General features: G+C 48.1%; 1 protein-coding gene across 2 annotated transcripts in view; it reads left to right on the top strand.

Moving 5' to 3' along the window:
• Positions 1–17,002, top strand: part of NEURL1 (neuralized E3 ubiquitin protein ligase 1) — a 165,698-nt gene extending 148,696 nt beyond the window's left edge. For both annotated transcript variants that reach the window (XM_056352714.1, XM_056352715.1), the window contains exons 5-6: positions 12,573–12,719; positions 14,018–17,002. In XM_056352714.1, coding sequence (XP_056208689.1) covers positions 12,573–12,719; positions 14,018–14,259 — 389 coding nt within the window. In that variant the 3' untranslated portion in view covers positions 14,260–17,002. The remainder of the gene's footprint in view (positions 1–12,572; positions 12,720–14,017) is intronic.
• The last annotated feature ends 3,168 nt before the right edge of the window (positions 17,003–20,170 follow it).

Raw genomic sequence — 20,170 nt, 5'->3', positions numbered from 1 at the left:
AAGCAATGTTATGCAGTGTTAAAGGAACATCAGCACCAGAGCTGAATATAAAATGAAATTAAAGTTGCTGGCTTTGCTTCTTCTCCAGCTTTTCTGTTTCATTTGAAGGATGGAGAAGGTGGAGAGCAGCAATGCCTCTCTTATATCTAGAGACGGTTTATTTTTGACTCAGAGGACAAGATGGCTCAGGGATCACTGGATACTACATTGCATACCTTGAGATCAGTTATTTGGCTCTGACCCAGAGCAGTGCCAAGCTCAGATCTCTCCTGGCTTGTGGCTGTGTCATAGAAGCTGACTGCAGCTATTCCACAGTGTTGGGATACAACGTTTATTTCCTAATCTAAGTATCATGGGAGCCCATCTCTACCCAGGCTGGTGGTCATACAGAACTCTGTAAGAGAGGAGGGCAGTGTGGGGTTGGTTTGACAGTAAGGAATCCAGACTGCTGTTTCCATCTAATCAACCTGGCATCATATACTGGCAATATAGTTGCTGTAGAAGAAATAAAAAAGCAGAAAATCATGACAAGGCTGGAAACACTATTTTTCTTTATGTCCCCCACAGCAAAGGGAAAATAAATGAAACTCAAGCACCACTATAGCATGGTGAGAGGCCACAGTCATCTGTAGTCGGAAGTGGAAGGATGTCAACTTGTTGCAAAGAAAAGGTTAAAAGGCAACTTGACCACATAGAGGCAAGATAAATGGAAGAGGAGGGCACTTTAATGTAGCAGATAATAGCATAAAAAATACCAAGCTGCTGGAAAATGAAGGGACACAAATTTAAATTAAACATAAGTGACGGTAATTAACTACAGGAAGCAGCTATTGGGGGAGGCAATAGATCATTTTGTCAGGATTGGAAGCCCTTCTAAATATTTTATATGTAAAGTGCTGGTCTTAATTCAGAAATTCTGTGGGTTATGCACGTAAAAACAACCAAACAGAAACCCAGATCATTAGGCATGTAGAAATGAAACAGTCTTTGCGTATCCTTTAGGAATTCCATTAGTTCAGGCTTGGCTTGGTTTTTTTTCAGGCATCATTCCTGTATAGTCAACAAAACCAGCCTATTAAATTTGATTTACTGCTTTCAGCTTTTGCTGGTAAGCATTTCAGCTCACACACAGTTTTATCACAGCTCTCAAAGGTTGAAATGAACCAGTCTGGATATATTGGTCTGGTTTTGGTTTGGTTTTGGTGGTGTAATTCTTTTATGAAGTTAAATTGATTGACCCCATAAGGTTTTAAAATGTATGACTCATGTCTGGAGGAGCTATCACAGCAATAACTTTATATATTTAGTATGAGGGGATCCAAATGGTTGGGGATGTTCTTTCATTTTCTTTTGTCTCAGAGTGAATCACCAGCATGTAAAACATCTTCCTTCATCTCCTTTATTTTGGATTTTTTTTTGGTGTGGTTTCCCTTGGGAATTTCATTCTTTCCAGTAATATTGAAGTTTTCTTTTGAGCAATGAAGTAACATGTTCCATCAATAGTCGTACTAAAGAAGTTGAGTTGCCAACTTATCTGTGTCCTTTCTATCCATGCACTTCAATAACTCCAGCCCCACCAGAACAGCTGCACAATGTTGCAGCTCTCTGGATGTCTTCTAATGCTGGCCACGAGCCAGCATTAGGCCTGAAAAAAACAATCCCAGAGCCAGCATTTGGTGTGGAGAAGTATATATTCACATCCACGCCGCATACATGCGGAGTGTGTGGGCTAAGCTCTCCCACCTCCTTTACCACAGGCAGATGAGATGGGCTCCTACTCAGCTGCCCGTTGCAAAATATTTCGAAACCAGTTGTTTCTGAGGTTTCCATCCTCCTTTCAGATTTGAAGTTGGTCAATGGGATCAAAACTGGGGGGCAGGCAGTGAGGAAGAAAGAGCTGACCTGGGACTGGTGGGCAGAGCAGCCATGAATCCTTGGTTCCTTGTGGTTTCTGACAACAGCTGGCAAAGGACCAAACTGGGAGTTAGTTCAGCAGACTGGGGGACAAAAGCTGCTGGCAAAGGGCTGTTGAAGTCAACAGAGATGTTTTAGCTGAAGTGGCCTCAGTGCTGGTGTGTACAGGCAAACTGCAGTCAATTCCATTGCAGGCAGGCTTGCACAAAGCTGTGCCCACTGGGACTCTTACTGGTGGTTAAGGTTAGCAGCCCTGGTGGTGCTGTCCATGTTGCAACAGAGCCCTGACCCTGAGGAACCAACTGGAAAGAGCTGCAGTTTCATGGGTGAACAGGGTAGTGTCTTGCTTAGGTGACACGGAACAGTGGTTTGCCAGGGGAAATTACTTCGCCTGCTTCTGTGACATTCATCACACTGCCCAGTCTGGTTTTCTTTGACTTTAGCTTCACGTCAGGAGAGTGACCACAGACCGCTAGTGATTCACAGGCCATAGCTAAACCTTGAAGACCACCCTGTCCTTTCTAACCAGGATCGTTCCTCTGCATCCCAGGATTCCTCACTTATTTTGCTGATACAGTTCCTGCAACTACTGTCTCCAGATTATCTACAAGGGAGACTTTCTTCTCTCCTCTCTAGTCTCTGCTGCAGCACTTGTCCGGCCTGATCCTCCTAAGTATCTAGGGTTTTTGGGGACTTGATCTCATCTTACTGCATCCCTTACCAGGCTTCTGTCCGTTCCCATGTAAACAATTTTCTTAGCCTGTGGTTGCTGCTTGACTGTCCCAGCACTCCCATAGCAGAGTGTCTGTCCCTTCCAAAAAACTTTTCTGCTCTAGGTGCTGTTATATACTTACTTTGCACATGCAATGACTGCAGCAAGCATACAAAATATTTAAATGATAATTGGTATGTACAGTTGTTATACACACTGCCCATGGCACAGACAGTAGGTACCTTTTGTGGAAAAGTATCACACAGGCAAGGAGAGTCTGTGATCTTGGTTCTCCAGCTCCGAATTTATAAGCTTCTCCTGTCTGAGAGAAGATCTTTGCAGTAGTAAATCACACCCCCTCATCTCCCATCTCAGAGGTGGCCAGTATATTATCCATTTGGGAATTTGATCCTTTTCCACCTTGGTTCATTCCAGTGATGTTGAAATCGCTGAGTTAAACACAGCACAAGAGAAGCCTGATAAATGCATAACTGTTGCACAGAAATGCATGTAAGGAATCTCTTTCCTTAACACTCATTCAACTAGACATGCTACAAAGTTTTATCTTTTTTTTTTTTATTATTATTTTTATTTTTTTATTTTGGAAACATTTCCCACTCCTTTGGAAAATGGTCTCATTAAGGTGATTGGGATCTAACAGGCTTGTGTTGTGTGGCACTTAGCTGCCTGGAGTTCTTATGCACTGTAAGGTATGTGGTTGTGTTATGGTGTCAGAGACTAGAGGGGAAGGAATAGGGTTAATATTCAATGCCTTTTGGAACGAATCCACTTGTATTAACTGACGCCTCTTCATAAACCCTACTATTGTGCATGGTTTTATTTTTCGTGGCTAGTGAAGTACCCGTTGCTGATGTTAAGTTGTAAGAGCTGCACAAGAGCGTTACAGTGTCCATAACATCTGGGCTTGATTCTAGCACTGCACAGGGCTCTCTGTTCATGTCCTGGTTTATAGTCATTGTTTTAAAGAAGAATTAGCATAAAGAGAAGCTGTTGTGTTAGAGAGGACAAGTTGCTTTATACGTTGTGCCTTGGAAAACTGCATGGTCGTGGGGCACTGGATGCAGTCAAGCGCTCGTCCCTCGTGGTCAGTGGCAGCAATGACAGAGTTAATAGCTGCTTATGGCACCTTTGCACTATCCCATCAAAGATCTCATGGCACATGAGATAATTAACCCATACTTGCCACGGGCGGGCGAGTCAATGAACATTAGTCTGGGTACTGAGCTATCGGCCAGCACCTGTGTAAGGGCTGGGTAAAGCAAGCAGACCTCCTCTAAGAGACAGCCACAGGGCTTGCAAATGCCCGGTCCTCTGCGTGGGCTCCTCCACAAGAGGGGAAATCATTCTCATCACTGGGATAACAAACTCTCCCTGGCTGCAGTGAGATGTTCGCAGCAAGTGATGTATAGATCTCCCTTATCTCATAATGCCTTTGCCTGCCTACAGTGAATATACAGGATATGGGATCATATACCAGCCTCTTTGAATTGCAACTTGTCTGTCAGGACAGATAAAATCTGCCGACTCTTTGAACTAACAGTGGCATGAATTGTTAGTTATTCTGGCTACTGTGAGAGTGACTTAGCAGACGAAACTCTTCCTTCTTTGTCAGATGCCTTTTCATCCAGCAGAGTGCCCCATAGAAATTGAGAGCAGTGCTGGCCAAGAGAAGTGAAAGTATTTGTTTCCTGCGTGCATCTACCCCCTGTTTGTACACATCCCTCCTGGAGAAGCACGGAGTGTGGAGGTGCTGGGTTAGGCAGCGATTTTCCTTTTGCTCACAGAACTACATTTGCTGTGGTCTCCCAGATACTCTGAGCCAAATGGCCTTTTTGAGATGGAGCTGGATAAGGTGCGCTTTATGAACAGAAACATTTTTGGTCAGGGTAATTAATACCTATGATCTTTTAGAGAGCTTTTTGATTTGTTTTTCTTAGACAAGATGAAAACTTCAACTCTCATTTTTCATGTGGTTCAGCTACTTAACCCAGGCTTCTTTTTTTACCTCTTCATCTCGGTATCTGTCTGGATGCTTTGTTGGTCTAGTATTTCTCAGGTTGAGAAATGGAGCCCCAGTAGAGGCTCTTTCACTTCAGTTCAGCTAGGTGTTCCTTGCATGGTGTCCATACCCTCAGGGTAAGTGCTGAGTAATGAACCTTCACCTGTCAGGTCAGGAAAGTTACCCTTTAAGGTTGCTGTGTGCTCTTTGCTTTCAGACAGCACATTGGGCTTGGGCTGTGAGAGCTGCTGAACCAAAAACTTCTGTGATGTCTGGAGCTTTCGTGTTTCTCCTGCTTAGCTGGAGTGTGCTATGACTGCAGGAGAGTAATAGATGTGCTGGTGCCCTGCTGCCCTTCTGGACACAGCAGACAGCAAGGCTCCAGTGAAGCCATAAAGCACACTCCTTTCCTGATCCACATGAAAGTCTGGACTGTTGTTCTCCATGTGGTTTGGATCTAACTTTTATTTCCCCAAACAGTGGTTGTCTGACACCCATCTGCAAACACAGGCCTTATGGTTTTGCGTGCAAAATCTGCCAGGCTGCTTTTTGTCCTATTTCCAGGAATTTCTGTAGCATAATGCAAAATGTAATATTGTTCTGTTCAGAACAAATCTAAAATCCTCCAGGAAATACTTGAATGCAAAAAAGCCCATGGATCATCAACTGATGTCGGTCACCTGAGAGGCAGAGATGAGCGGCAGCACAGAGGTCAGGCTCTGAGAGCATGGTTGGCCAAAACCCATTGAGCCCAAGGGGAAGGAAACTCTGGTTTCTGGTCAATGCAGTATTGTTCCCATCGCTGTGGGAACATAACAAATGGCGGTGTAAATACATGTATTTTATAGCATTCAGAAGTGATGGATATGCTTACATCCTTCCCTATTATTGTTCATCTTTAACTATGTATGCCGAGGCAGCAACAGGTGCTTTGTTCTTTGTTTTAACAAGATGGATTCAAAAGTCCCTGTTGGGTAAGACCTGAGTGGCCCTGGGGGACAGAATAGCTCTCCTGTGGCCTTGGCTGGAAGCAAGAAAATGTGACAATGTGCGAAATGTATAAGGCTGCTCCTTGGAGCAGCCAGCATGCTGTGGGGAAGGCTATCATTTTAGCTCTCTCTACATCTGGTGGAACATTTGCATTACTAAAAAAATGGTTACTGAAATAAAATGTAGAAGGATTTAGCTCTTGCAAAGCTTGTATTGATAAGACCCACCTTCTAGTGGATATGCTACTGATGGAATACCAGGGTTTCTGGCGTCAGTGTCAAGGGAGAGGTGTTAGTCTGACATCTGTCTGGGGTACACCAAAGACAGAAACTTCATCTTTCTGGGAGAGGACAGAGGAGAGAACCCAGGAGATCTCAGTACACTGTGTCTTGCCACTAGATTGAAAGGTCAAGATAATACACATTTAGCATACTGTTCCAGGTTGCCCACTGCATCTTCAATATGGACTTCTGCTCTCGTAGTATGTGAAATAGTTGTGTAATTCCACCAGTCTGCATTCTCTGATAGTTAAAAGTATATCTCTACTTTTTTTTCTGAAATGAGTGGTTGAATAGAGGAAAAGCTGAATTGAGAAAGTTCTACACAAGCTACATCCATGAAGAAAAAAAAAATACTGTTACAGAAGATTTTTCGGTAAAAAAATAGTAAGGACTAAAATTGAGGTCCCAGTTTTACCAGTCTTGCATATGGTTAGTTATCAAGGATGTTTATGTACTAGTGGTCAGTGTAAGGCCAAAGATCTGTAGTAGATTAGCTTAAACAAAGATATGACTCTTACAGAATTAAGTTGCTGTAGCATCCAGTCTCAGTAACCTCACAGCCCATCACACTGCAGGAGCTCACATGTTATGGGACAGGTCTCCTTAGGCAGATGTTCACATGAGCTCAGTACCCACAATTGTGCCATATTTTTGAAAGAACCTTGATCCTATTTAGATAACAAAATCAATGGCCCTGATAAACTGAGAGTGTTAAATGTGAGAATGGATATTGAGCAATTTTTGAGATAGGGGAATTATTTTAGCAGACAGGCTTAAAAATCTGGCTCCTAGCAAAAGGAAATAGAGTTGAGAGTTTTGAAAGGCATCTAAATGGCTACAACTGTCAGGTGCCCAGAGCTCACTGGACTAAAATGTATGAGAAGTGCACAGCTCTCTTGAGCACCATAAAATGTGCCAGTTGAAGGCTGCAGCCAGATTTTAGCAGCTGTACTGATCTTTTCCACTGTGTGCTGGAGACTCTGGGACCTGCAGGTGGATGGAAAAACACTGAAAATCTGTGTTTACTATTGATAATTACCTGATCTTTATTAGCTGTTCTATTGATGCAGCAAACGTGTTATAAAAAGAGAAGGGGCTGTCAACGTGCTCCACCGATACTCAGCATATGGGCAAGTCAGTATGTTGCATAATGCTTTATCTGCCTTGGAAACTATAGCAGGAGGCTCCTATATTTTGTTTTCCAGGTACAATGTTTAGTTAAGATCCTGGCATAGTCCTTAAGATGGGTATGGGTAAAAAAAAAAAGCCCATTAAAAAAGTGAAGGTGATCAAACCAAGTGAACTGAGAGTTCAGTGTGACAGTAGTGGTCATTTACTGACAGCATCCTGTAAGCCAGGAAAAATAAAGTGTAAGTTGGGTGGATTCAAAGGGGAGAAAAAGGATAGCTCTGGAGTGCAGTCTGATTGTTTGTTTTTTATTTTTTTTAATATATTATATATATATGTATTTATAATGTTGTGATAAGAGCCTAGACAGGTATAATACAGATAGCAGAAGTGAGTGAGACACCTGAGATGGTGTTTGGTGTTGCCAGAAAGCATTCTGGGGATAGAAATTGTGATATTAATTCCTGTTTGCAACCAGCAAACACAGGGTATTGCTCATTTGTTTCTTTTCTACCTTGGAAGCAGAGTCTTCAGACTATGCAGTACTGCCTTTCCACCTCAAAGCAGCAGACGTGTTCAGCCGGTGGAGCCTGGTTTCTGCAAGGCTTCCACGAACACAGTCCCGGTGCTCCAACAGAAGCACTGTGCTTGCAGGCCTTTTGGGTTAAGGTCTGAAAAAGTGCGATGGGACTATATAATGCTGAATTTAATTATAAGGGGGAAAGGGACAAGAGAGGGGGTCAGAGGTTTAATGAAATGGGTTGAGTCTTGATTTTGTCTCCTTGTGAACACTGGGACAGTATGAGGAATGCTCTGGTCAAATCCCGGGGAGTTACTGGGTACCTTCCACTGGCTGATGGATGTTAGGAAAACTTCTTTACCAAAAGGCTGTCAAGCACTGGAACAGGCTGCCCAGGGAAGTGGTTGAGTCACCATCCCTGGAGGTATTGAACAGATCTGTAGATGTTGCACTTAGGGATATGGTTTAGTGGTGGGCTTGGCAGTGCTGGATTGACAGTTGGCCTCAGTGGCCTTAAAGGTCTTTTCCATCCTAAATGATTATATGATTCTGTGTTTTTCATAATCTGATGGAGTTCAGCCTGTTGTCATTATTTGAGTCCCAGGAGGCCCTGCCCCTCTATCACCTCTCTCAGGAATAGATAACCAGAAATGTGCTATGAACACCTTAAACTGGCAGTTTCCCAACCTTCCGTGATCCAAAGCCAACAGTAATAAGGAAGAACATGCACTTTGGCATTCCTCTACTTTTCTCTCCATCTCAGCTGTAGTTTGAATCTGGGAATATTAATGTACTGCTTGCTCGCAGTGGGTTGGGAATAGCTGCAGGACAGGCTTGTGGCAGCTACTGCCTGCTCTAGGCCACAGAGATGCCCTGGGGATTTGCTTGCATCATAGCAAATGCCCCTAAGCGATTTCAGAAGGAGAATGTCGACAGTGCATCGCTCTTCCCACCTGGTGTGCTGGTTGTTTTCCAGTTCCCTGTCTGGGGCCTACACAGTAATAAGCAGGTCAATACAATCACTTTATTATGGAAAGAAATGTAGAAATATTTTTGTAAATTAATTAACGGGGAGAGTTAATTGAAAATGTTATGTGTTTTTAGGGAGTGTTGACTTTGTGTCTGGCCTTGTTACCAATGTAAATCCTTCAGCGGAACAGCTCTCCCCAGGCAGCTGCCATTAATTGATGCTTAGAAGTTGGGACAGCCTCAGAATATCCCCTGAGAGTGGATTGCAATGTTCTGGGAAAACACCCTGCTCACCACAATAGACACAGAGAGCCAAAAGTGTCTCTGATGGCCACAGCTGCTGTGTTTTGGTCACAGTTAGGATGTTCTATAAAAGGGCAGTTATGGGTACGGATAACTACTCTCCTAAAAATCAGAAATGCTGGATGGGATCCCAAGAGACTACTGACTTCACCCTCCTGTTCTTAAAGAGCTCCAATGATGGAGACGCCATAGTCTCTCTGGGAGGTCTGATTGCTTTACAGTGCTTCCTTATGGACATAGTGTCTATCCTGAACACCTTAGGAGTCTGAACCTGTGGGTTCTTGTCTTATCCAGAACTTTCATGAAGAACAGATTGTTTCTGCTCCCCTTTGAGCAGCCTGTGAAAAATGTGGTCATCTAAAAACCATAGAATCATACAACATTTTAGGTCAGAAGAGACCCCTGGGAGTTACCTAATCCAACCTCCTGCTCAAAGCAGGGCTAACTTCCAAGTTACGGAAGCACAAGACCATGCTCAGCTGGATTTTGAGTATTTCCAGGGACAGAGATAGCACAGCGCCTCCAGGCTCCTGCTCCAGTCCTTAACCAGCCTCATATGACCCTGGATTGGCACAACCTTTCCATAACAGGACGGCATGGTTGATTTCTGATCAGCTGGTGACCTCCAGCAATCCCCAGGCCTTTTTCTGGAGGATGGCTGTTTTTCTAATTGAATGGACTAATTCCTTGTCCTGTATTTGGGGAGCTGAATAAGTGCAGCATTTTGCATTTGATCATATTGAATACCATCCCATTTATATCTGATCCTATTTCCAGTTTGGCAAGACCATTTTGAATCACAGACCTTTAGCATACAGGCAGCCTTTCCTGGCATGATGTTGTCTGTACATTCCATGGTACTGCTGTCTTCTACTGAAAATATAATACTCTTTTACTTTTGGGGGTGAACATATTTTGGGGGGTTCATTTATTTACACCTCTCCCGGAGCGATGACAGAAGTGTAGAGAAAGAGTCAATCTGCATTGGATTTCGCTAATAATTTGACTTTGCAAAGATAAACCAGCAAATGGTTCAAAGTCCGTTTAAAGGTGATTCCAGTGTGTTTGGCATGTTTGAGATCAAGCGTGAGACAAGTTAGCAGCAGAGACAATTTGTCTGGGGCCTTTAGAGAGAGGAAGAATGTTTAAATTGATTTATTTAGAATTATTTAATTTTTTAAAATCATGGTTTGAAAGCTAGCTCTTGGTAGAAGCTCTCTGCACACAATGAGCATGTTTGGCCTTGAGCACATATATCTGGTTTTAGTTAAGCCAAGTTGGCCACACTCATTCCACCCTGCACATGATCTCATTCCATGCTCCTTGTCATGGTATCTGCACACCATCCAGCAATATATTAACGGCGTGAGTAACGTGTCTTATGTTGATTATTCTGTCACCAAGGGAGAAGTGCGTCTTGTCTGGTAGGGAACTCAGACTGTTTGAAACAAAGCTCTGTACTTATGCTGGAGAAAAGTCAAGAGCTGCGCCTCGTGTTAGGAGAAAGAACTGGAAGGTGTGTGTTGGCCCCTGGGTCTTGGGTAAGGCCATTTTGGGACTCAGATCAGCTACAACCAGAGAAGCTTGTGGTTCCTGCACTGATGAGCTCTCCTTGCACTGTGGAAAGGCCATTTGCACTGCTGCCAGCATGCTTCATCAGTTCATGCTCTGGGACACTCGGGGCACCTCCAAATCCTTGGTTAGTCCAGGAAGAAAAATGCTCCTGATAGTCTTTATTTCGCATTTAATGAAATGACCAGGTTGGTGGTAGAAATGCAATGTGCTGCATGTCAGGTGAACGGGAGAAGTATCTCCAGGCTGCAGGGGGACTGAGAGGGGAGGCTTGAAAAACTCCTTCAGCTGCCTAGTGTTCATATTTGTTCAGTGTGCAGTGGATGAGCTGAAATCTGTGCCCCAGTGTGTGTTACCCACAGGGCAAGTTTTCTGCTACGGTCACAGTCATCTGTCAGATTGGAGGGGAAGGGCCATTGCTAGTGGCTGTCATTAGGGGTTGCATCATTCTCTTTGCATATTTACGGAGCTAAACTCCAGCCGCAGCTGCCTTCTGTGTGATAAAGGAGGTGCCTCTCTACAGCATCTCAAGGGTGAGCGCCCCAAAGTCTTTTGCAGACGCTAATTGAACTTCAGATAGTGCCTGGGAGCAAAGCGCTCCTTATATGAAGAGGGGTAAAACTAAGGGACTGAAGGCCGAAGCTAATTGCTGCTTCTGCTGTATGCAGTCCCCAGAACAGATTTTGACCTAGATGTGACCCCCCCGCTCAGTCCCTGCGCTACATTTAAAATGCTCAGTTTTGTTCCTCTAACAAGGGCAGGAGAATCTGGCACTGGCTGCTGCTGTGCTTTTGCTTTTTTTTTTTTTTGCACAATCCACAGTTGGCACGCGGAGTCACTGCTTCCCAGGTTTAGTCCTCCGTGGCTCAGTGGCCTCCCTGCAAACAGGCACCGAAGGACCTTTCTGGTGCACGGGGTTTTCCTGGCCTCCTCCTGCCACGTTTTTTCCGGAGAGTAGCCTCCGGCTGCTGGAGGACACTGCGGATCCAAACCCTGTGTCTCTCGGCTCCATATATGGTCACATGGAGAAGTCTTAGCATTTTAGTTCTGATTTGGAGTCACCCTGGTTGTCTTAGCTGGGGAACTAGAAACTTCAAAACCGCAGGGAAACTAGTTCTCACCACTAAGAAACCGTACCTTGGTTCATGCACGCGTGTGCTGCTGGCTCGCCACTGTCTTACTGAAGACCAGGCTGTGTCGTTAACAATGAAACTCCCTTGCAAAACCTTGCTAGAGTTTTAAGTGTTCCCATTCCTTTCCCTTCTGGAAGGGGCTTTAAGATACTTGTTATAGCAGCAGAAGAAAGAGGCTGCGGCAGGGGAGGGTGCCAAGCAGGCTGTGGGGCAGAGCTGCCTTTTCTGGCAGACAGCACAGTAACGCAGAGGTGATGGTGGGCAGTGGGAGCAGGAGGTAATGGAGCTGGGGACACCTAGAAGGGACTTGAAGGGGCTCTGCATTCTTGAGCCATCATATCCAGACATGCAGAGAGTGGAGAAAACGTTCCTGAGTGGGGGGAGAGTTGTCTTTGTTCATCCCAGAGCCAAATGCATTTGAGTGGCATCCTCGCCTCTGACCGAAGCCACCCTACAGCAGAGGCAGAGCAGTGAGCAGAGCTGTTCTCCTGATTGCCAAACCCTTGAGTTTGTCTCTGGGGTCTCCTTGAGTGACTTTGCGTGAATTTGTTGGAGCTGGAATGATGCAGCGTTGCACTGGGTTAGTGAAGAGTACTTTGGCAAGGGGGTACGTGCTTGTGCTGGGGTCCAGCCCACCCTACTGCAGGCTGTGTCCTCTGCTGGCTACAGCCCTATCGCTGGATGTGGTACTGAGGGTACGTACGAGTGTGAAACCGTAAGGAAAGTAATTGCACTTAATGACTTGAGACATGAGACACATTTAAGGGCAGAAACAAAGGGTTATGATGGCTAAAGCAGCTCCAGCAAACTCAGGGGCTGTGGGAGCTCGATGTCTCTTCAGAGCCAGCTACTAGCATTTAAAAAAGCATACGAGGCTGGGGTTTTTTTGTTTCCCTCTTCTCTAGATTTCATGCTGATGAAACACAAATCCTGACAAGCTCTGAGTGCTGCACCCCCTGCCACATACCCCCAGTGCCTTGTCAGCCCCATTTTTAAAAAGTAACTGTAGGTTTCTTTTCTTGTGCTGCAGGTTCCACCATATTAGCAGAGCGGCTGGGACTGTCCACACCAAGCTCACCCACATCAACACCCAGTTCCCCCACCATCCTCTGCAGCGGTGTCTCTGGCCCCATATTGTCTACGTGTGGCTCTGGCCCCCTCTGCAGCTCTATCAGTGGTAAGTGTGGGGGGGATGCCTTTCCTCTGCCTCCCCCAGCCTGCTCCCACACTGTCTCCCTTCGTGGTCCTCACACTTGTCTCCCAAAAGGACTCTAAAACCACAGTGATCAACAGAGTCCCCTGTCAGCTCCCTCGGGGAGGAAGGAAGAGCCTCTGCAAAGGCTATTTTCAGTCTGGTTTACGTGGAAGCTGCTTAGATGCCTAGACAGCAATATTTTTCCAACCTTTTTCATCATGAAGGCTCCCAAGGGAGGCAGTAGAGTTTCTGTTATGTGCGTGGCCCAGTGACGCACAGCTCCTTCTGGAGAGCTGTGTGGCAGTGACATGTGTTGCATGCTAGCTCAGACTGGAGCTATGGCTGTGCCCTACAGCCCCCTTTTCCCTCTCCACACACCTTCACTACCTTCTTCAGAAAAAGGCAGTATTGATATTTCTAATATGCCAATGAATTCCAGTGAGATTTAGATAAATTTACATGCAGTAGAAAATGATAAGCTGTTCTGCAGCATTTTACAAAACCCCAGGCACCTGCATGATCCCAAGGCATTGATGGTGGAATATGTAACTTAACAAATCCTTGTCATTGTTGTCCAAACCAAGAGTGATTTTTGCTGAGGGTATCATCAGAATCAGGTCTAATAATTGGTAACAGCAAACATTCAGATTTTTAATGGGTTTGGGGGAAAATTGGTTAGCCTCATTATGGGTGCGCTGCGAGTACAGTTACTGCAGCCTGTTGTGGCTCTTGAAGCGATGGCTCACTATGAGCTAGATGCTGTCCATGCAGGTACCACCCCATCCCTGTCCTGAAGCAGCCACATGGGGTGATTTGTAGCCAGGCACTGTGGTCCCACGTCCCTGGATCAGCCCTAGAGATGAAACTCTCCTCGTCTTGGGAGCTGCTACCACCCATGTGCCACCCAGCCTCTCCCTTTTCAAAGCAGATGGCTTGCTCTGCGCCTCCTTATTTTTCCTCCTTTGTTAATGTTTAGACAGTGGTTTAAAAACGTGGAACTGCTCTTTGTCCCTGCTGCGTGGGAACAGCTGTCTCTTGGTTTGCTCTGCATGGGCAGCAGATCCCAGCAGATGCTGCCTTTCTGCTGCCCTCAGCCTTGGCATGTGAACCAGGACTCACCAAGTGGGACGGTAGGTCACAGGCAGGACCCCTGATCCTGGAGCATCCACTTCTGCTAGGGCATGGTTCCTCCCTCAGTAGCTAGCTTCAGGGCAGAAATTACCCTGGGATGTCAGGAAGCCTTTTAAGCAGCATGAGTGACCCTGTTCTTTGTGTTCCAGGCACAGCTCCCAACTCTCCAATCAGCTTGCCTGAGTCACCCATCTCCCCGTCCGTCTCTGGGCCCTGGGGAGATGAATGCACCATCTGCTACGAGAACATGGTAGACACAGTCATTTACTCCTGTGGACACATGTGTCTCTGCTATTCGTGTGGGCTGAAGCTCAAGAAGATGGCCAACGCTTGCTGCCCCATTTGCAGACGGGCCATCAAAGATATCATCAAAACCTACCGCAGCACTTAGAGCAGCAGCAGATGCTGTGGTGGGGACTGGGCAGGTGGGGAGGAGGCTGTGAAACAACACAGGTCTTGGTCTCTGTTCATCATCCAGGAGATTCAAAAAACATCACCCACCACCACCCTGATCCCCTCTTCCACGGACAACAGATGAGACAAGCTTAGACATTGCTCTTCTACCCTCCAAGCAAGCCCTGGGGCTGAACTCCAGCGTGTCAGGGAAGTTGTGATGGACTACTCTCCCTTGTGGATTTTAAACTTTATCTCAAAAAAAACCAAACAACCAATCAGCTGGTGCAATCATCCCTTTTCTATACCACGCACAGTGGAGGGGAGTCTCTAATGTTTAGCAGGCACAGCAAGTGGTAAAAGGTTCAGTGTTACACATCTCCTTCTGGAGACACCCCGCATGCAGAGGACAGCTTAGCAGCAGAGGAGGAACAAGCAACATGTTTCCGTGTACAACCAGCCTGACTGTAGGAAGCCCCTTAGAAAGGAGGGAGCGAGGCAAGCTTTGACCCAGCGAGGGAGGTGCAGTGAGCACATTCTCAGTGGAAAGGTTCGGGTCAGTGCAGAAAAGGACCCAGGATGTGTGAAGCAAAACCCACCCCGTGTCTGCAGGCAGAAAAGCAGCCCCTTGAGGCTGTTCCTTGCTCCTCCCTTACCATTCCCTGGCAGAGGCATTCAGGGCGGGTTTGGCAGCCACCACTGGCACTGGCCTTTCTCCCTCCCAGCAGCATCCAGCCACCTCCCGATGCCAGCCATTCCGCTGCATGACGAGCAGCTCTCAAACACCCACTGCCCATCTTGCACGTGGTCTCCACGCAGCACAAGGGATGCAGCAGCATCTCTGCCCCATGGGCGTGCAGGAGAGGGACATGTGGCTCCCTCACTTTTCCTCCCCCTACCACCCAGACAGTACTTGTGAGGGAGAAAATAAATTTTAAAAAAGAAACAAAAACCCCAGCCTCACTGGGGAAGAATGTATAAACCCACATGTCTGTGGGTTTCATTTACTGGTAACTTTATCACTGTGCTTTAAGACAAAATCAGCCAGGTGGTACCCGGCCCTGCACAGCCAGCCCGCTGTCCTTATGTGTTAGGAAGAAAAGAAAGAAAAAAAAATAGCTTGGGGGGATGGTTTTCTTTGGTTTATTTAAATTAATCCACTTACCTTCCGCCCCAGTTGAGAACCCCTGCTGTCCCCAGACAGATGCCTGCAGTGGCAGCCCCCATGGCTGTCGTGACAACTGCTGCTCCGTCATCCCATGGCCACTGGCTGCCCCTGGGCCCAGGCAGGCTGGCTCTGCAGCAGAAGGGGGTGCCCGTCTTCCCTCCAGCCCCATCCTGCTGCCTTCCAGGAGCCAGAGACAGTGTCTGGGCCCTGGCGGGTGACTGGGGTGCAGCAGCGATGGTGTTTGCCCTGCCACATTGCCCATCAGGGAAGGCTATGGAGTTGCACCCCTCCTGCTGAGCCTTTTCCTTCGCACTAGTAGTGTACGGCCACTGATAGGATGCAGGGGAACAGCATGGCATAGGGATAAAAGCATTTAACATACAGAGCTGCTCGTTGCAGGGGGCATCGTGCCCCCCCTGGGCAGCAGGCAAGTGAAGGAGCACTCGCAGAGCCTGCTCCTGAGAGCACCTGGAAAACATGATATCCTCGCTCTGTCCTCTTGAGGAAATGAAAAAGAGAGGCTGCTAGCTGCAGACCACACTGCAGAGCCTTTCTCTAAAGGCACTGCCATCACTGCAGCCTGCCACAGGGGTCTGCAGCTACCCCCAGCCCACCCCAGCGGGCAGTATTAACTTGAACGCTGATATTCTGGTTACAGGGATTTGTGTTAATTCTTTGCGTGCTCTCATGTACACCCCTAACCCATCCTGCCCTGCCCTGCCCTCCAGGCTGACTGCCGAAAGCCCCGGAGCACAGTGGCTCCTGCACCCAGATGCCCTCAGTGAGGGGTGGGGGGACACCGGGGTGGCACAAGCTTGGGGGAAGGACAGTGGCCATGCCAGGCGCATGGCTGGTCCGCAGGCACGCAGCCAGCCCCCAGCTTGCCCGAGGATGAGGACAGAGCTGTGACTGGCAGGCACCGGCAGCCTGTTGTAGTAGTTACACAAACTCCAGTGCAAAGATTTTGGAAAGAAGGAACCCGAGGGGTAGGAAAATGTCGATGAAAGAGTGGATGTGGGGAAACGTGCAATAAGCAGCCTCCGGAGCCTTCACCACACCCGTGGGACCGGTACCCCTCCACGCAAGGCAAGCCAAGCCAAGGGGTATGTTTTATTTTTCAAGAAACTCCATCCATGGGTACCAGTGCAGTAGTGTGAATTCCCTTTTCACCTTTTGAATTCAGAGTGTTTTAATATATACCTGTGTTTGTTTTACTGTGGACCAAACTCTAGGAGTTAGCAGAAGCTGAAAGCTCCCCCAGCATCCGAACTCGAAAATTGGGGTTAGGTCCTGCTCCCAGCATCAGATGGCCTCCAGCTGTGAACAGGGAGGAGGAGAGCAAGGTGATTGCCAGGGAGAAAAAACAACAGCAAAAGCAGTAACAGTAACAACGATCCTAACCTTTTGTTTTGTTTGACTGGTGTAAGTTCCCACTTACCTCCGTGCTCTTGTGTCATTTGCATTTCATTGCTTTACTTTAAGGTGTTTTGTGTTCTGTTTAAAGAGAAGAATAACTCATTGTGAAAAATTGGATAACTGTGATTGTGAATAAAGTTGATTTAGGTATCCTGCAGCAGCATGGGCAACTGAGTATTTACCACTTCCACGAGCACGGCGAAACACGGCGGGCAGTGCAGTGGTGAGAGGCTGAGGAAAGAGCAACAGTGGCATGAGAGCCTCTTCCCTGGGGGGAGTTGGGTGGAGAGGGGGCTCGGGTTTTCCTCCAGTGCTCAAGGAGGAGGGGGTGTTGAGAGCTGGATGACGAACAGCCCTCCTGATGGACACCACACACCCCCGAGGAATAAAAGGAGCCACAAAAATAAAAGCAAGGGCTGACCGCATTGCTGCAAGCTTAGGCCCCATGCTCCTGAGCCTCTTCACACCCTTCCCAGAGAGAGGCCACAGCTTCTTTACTCTTATTGCCTTGTTTGCACAAGTAGCTGCAAAAAAAGCCTTCCACCAGCACAAGAGAAAGCGTGCTGTGAGGAAACCCAGTACCATGCTGCTCGGCCTGGTAGGGCCTGGTAAGGTGGCTGAAGATGAGGTAGAGCAGTAGTAAAATAGCCCAGTGTCCCCACCCCGGCTCTGCAGAACTACGGTAGTCCAACACCTGACAGGAGGACCCCAGCCCTAAGCTGAGCGCCGTGTTGAGAAGGCACACTGGCAAGCCGTGGCCTGGCCAAGGGAGATGCTGAAGCAAGACGCAGATGCTTCCTCAGCATGTAGCAAGGGACACAGGGACCCACAGGGAATTTTTGCATTCTCCAGAGTGATGCCGGTTCTCCCCAAACCCAACAGCTCCTCTGCTGCAAGGATCTGCTCAGGAGGACCCTACAACACAGCTGTGTGAGATTTCCTCCTCGTCCTTTTGTGTAACTATTCAGCAGATGAGAGACTGGCTGGGTTACTCTCTGTCACAGGACATAACTGAGTTAGCATGTTCTCCCTCAGTGTGGGTGCTCCGTCTGCCAAGGGACAGGGACATCCCAGGAGAGGTGTCCTCAGCCTCTCCAGCTGAAGCTGTTCCACTCTAACAGTCACTGGGGAGTGGCCTGAAACTTTCCAGGCTGGGTAAAGCAAACCCACTTCTACAACCCAGAGCTCTTGGCTGTTAGGACAAGGCAAGTCTGCACACACCTGTGCTCACTCCAAGAATGGTTCCCAGCTCCTGCTTTCCCAGGGACAGGAGGACCTCTAGCGGGTCTGGAAAGCCCTCTCTGGTCGCAGCCCAGCCACGGGAAGCCGCCTCCTGCCCGGAAGAGCAAGGGACAGCGCTGCACGATACAGACTGCCCCAGGCACGGGGGACACCGACCTGCCAAACAGTCCCTGCCACATGTGCTGAGCTCAAGCACTGCCACATGTTGGGAAAAGTGAAGCGCTGATGCTTTGGGCCCAGATCAGATCTTCCCCTCCCCTGGCATCAAGAGGGACCAGGGCGGGTACCCCCTGTGTTTCCCCTCTGCCAGCCCCTGCCCGTTCATCGCCTCCTGCAGCTGCCATGTCCAACAGCCCCCGCAAGCTGCGTCCTCGCCCGCTGCGCATCGCCGAGCCCCCCTGCCCTGCCCTCCCTCCCCAGGCCACCACCAGCAGCTCACCAAATCCAAACCAGATCTGCAACGTCACCACCGCTCCCAAGCCGTCCTCCACCGACACAACCACGGCGCAGCACAGACCCTCCCCAGCGCAGCCCCCCCGCCGCTGCAGACGGGGCCTTCCCCAGGGCTAGCCCGAGCCCACGGACCGCGCCGGGGGGGTGAGGAGGAGCTGGAGGAAGGCAGGAGGGAGGATGCTCCCGAAGGGATCCAGGAGCGGCAGAGCTGGTCCAGCATCGCCACCTGGTGCTCCGCGCGCGGCACGGCGCGCAGCCGCTCCCCCTTCTCCCAGCGCTGTTTCTCCTTCTCACAACCACTGCAAACACACACGAGCAGGACTAGAAAATTTTAGGCTGATCAGCACAGCTCTGGTAGTGGCTCTCGGAGGAGAGCGGGGAATGAAGGGAGCAGCTGGCAGCGGGTTACGCTGTACAAGGGGACGCATTAGCCTATGGGGATTGCACCAGTCCAGAAAAAACCCTTTCAGCCCTGAGCTGACTGGCTCACTCTACACACAGGGAAAGAGGGGGCACAGTTCCCAGACACACTTACTGCTAAGTTCATACCTTAAAATGCCCAGGACTGTGTGCTGCCTCAGATCCAGCTCCTGGCATCCTTCAGAGAGCTGGGCTGCCCAGACGGGGCACCAGCCACCCCCGTGCCAGCATGGAGGAACATCCCACGGGTGATGCTAGCAAACGCGGTGCCTCCGACAGAGAGCTGGCTCTTCTCACGGCCCGGGTGAGACTCATTTCTCCACAGGTTGCTTGTGAAATGCTACAGCACATGCTGAAAGCATAAGCCCCTGCTAAAATGAGAGGTGCATTCACGCCAGGTCATTCGTTGCTGCTGGAAAAAGAAGCTGGGGAGGACCAACACCCTGCTGCGGTCCTGCTTTCCCAGGTGGCAGCCAGGCACTCGGCACGACCCCTTTACCTACAGGTTTGCAAACTGCTAACAGACAGTGAGGAAATGGACAATGCTCAGGAGGGCTTCTAGTACCGAGTTGGGAACTGAAGAGCTAGAAAACCACCTCATTTTCTCTCTAGTGTTACACCCCGTATTACAACCTGCATCCCCATTATACACCCTAACCCACTGCCTTGTGCATCCCTGAGAGACAGCCCACGTAAGGAGCGGGGGATCCATTAGGAGAAACTCTTCAGTTTTACCTTTACACTGTTTCACACAGCAAAGAACTACTTGTTGAGCTATTTAGGGCCTCCAACCTTCAAAGCCAGAGAAGAGGAATCAGCAGGGCCCATCAGACCTTAATATCCAGTCTTCCAGGACCGCCTGCTCTGCAACCTGCAGGGTGTTCCTGCAGGCTCATCTGAACCTGCAGAGCAACACTTCTATCACAGAACCAAAGGGCCACTCGTGTAAAAGGATGCTTTTCTTCTTACTTTGGATCTGATACCACATCTCTCTCCACAAAAACATCCTGACAGAGTATTTTAAACCTTTAGACTTCGCTCAACACAGATAAAAGGTCTTCACGTTTGAGGGCAAAGGTGAAAAGTCTATAAAACTTGGTGGATTAGAAAAGAAACAAAAATATAGCATACAGTAACAGCTCAGTGCCAGGGGATAAGAGAAACTCCTTTATCCATTTAAGCCTAAGTTGAAATTTGCAATTGCGTGTGT

This window comes from Falco biarmicus, chromosome 9 (genome assembly GCF_023638135.1).
Source record: "Falco biarmicus isolate bFalBia1 chromosome 9, bFalBia1.pri, whole genome shotgun sequence".
In the NCBI taxonomy this organism is placed as follows: Eukaryota; Metazoa; Chordata; class Aves; order Falconiformes; family Falconidae; genus Falco; species Falco biarmicus.
Note: the sequence above shows the minus strand (reverse complement) of the source record. Positions and strands in the feature narration are given on the sequence as shown.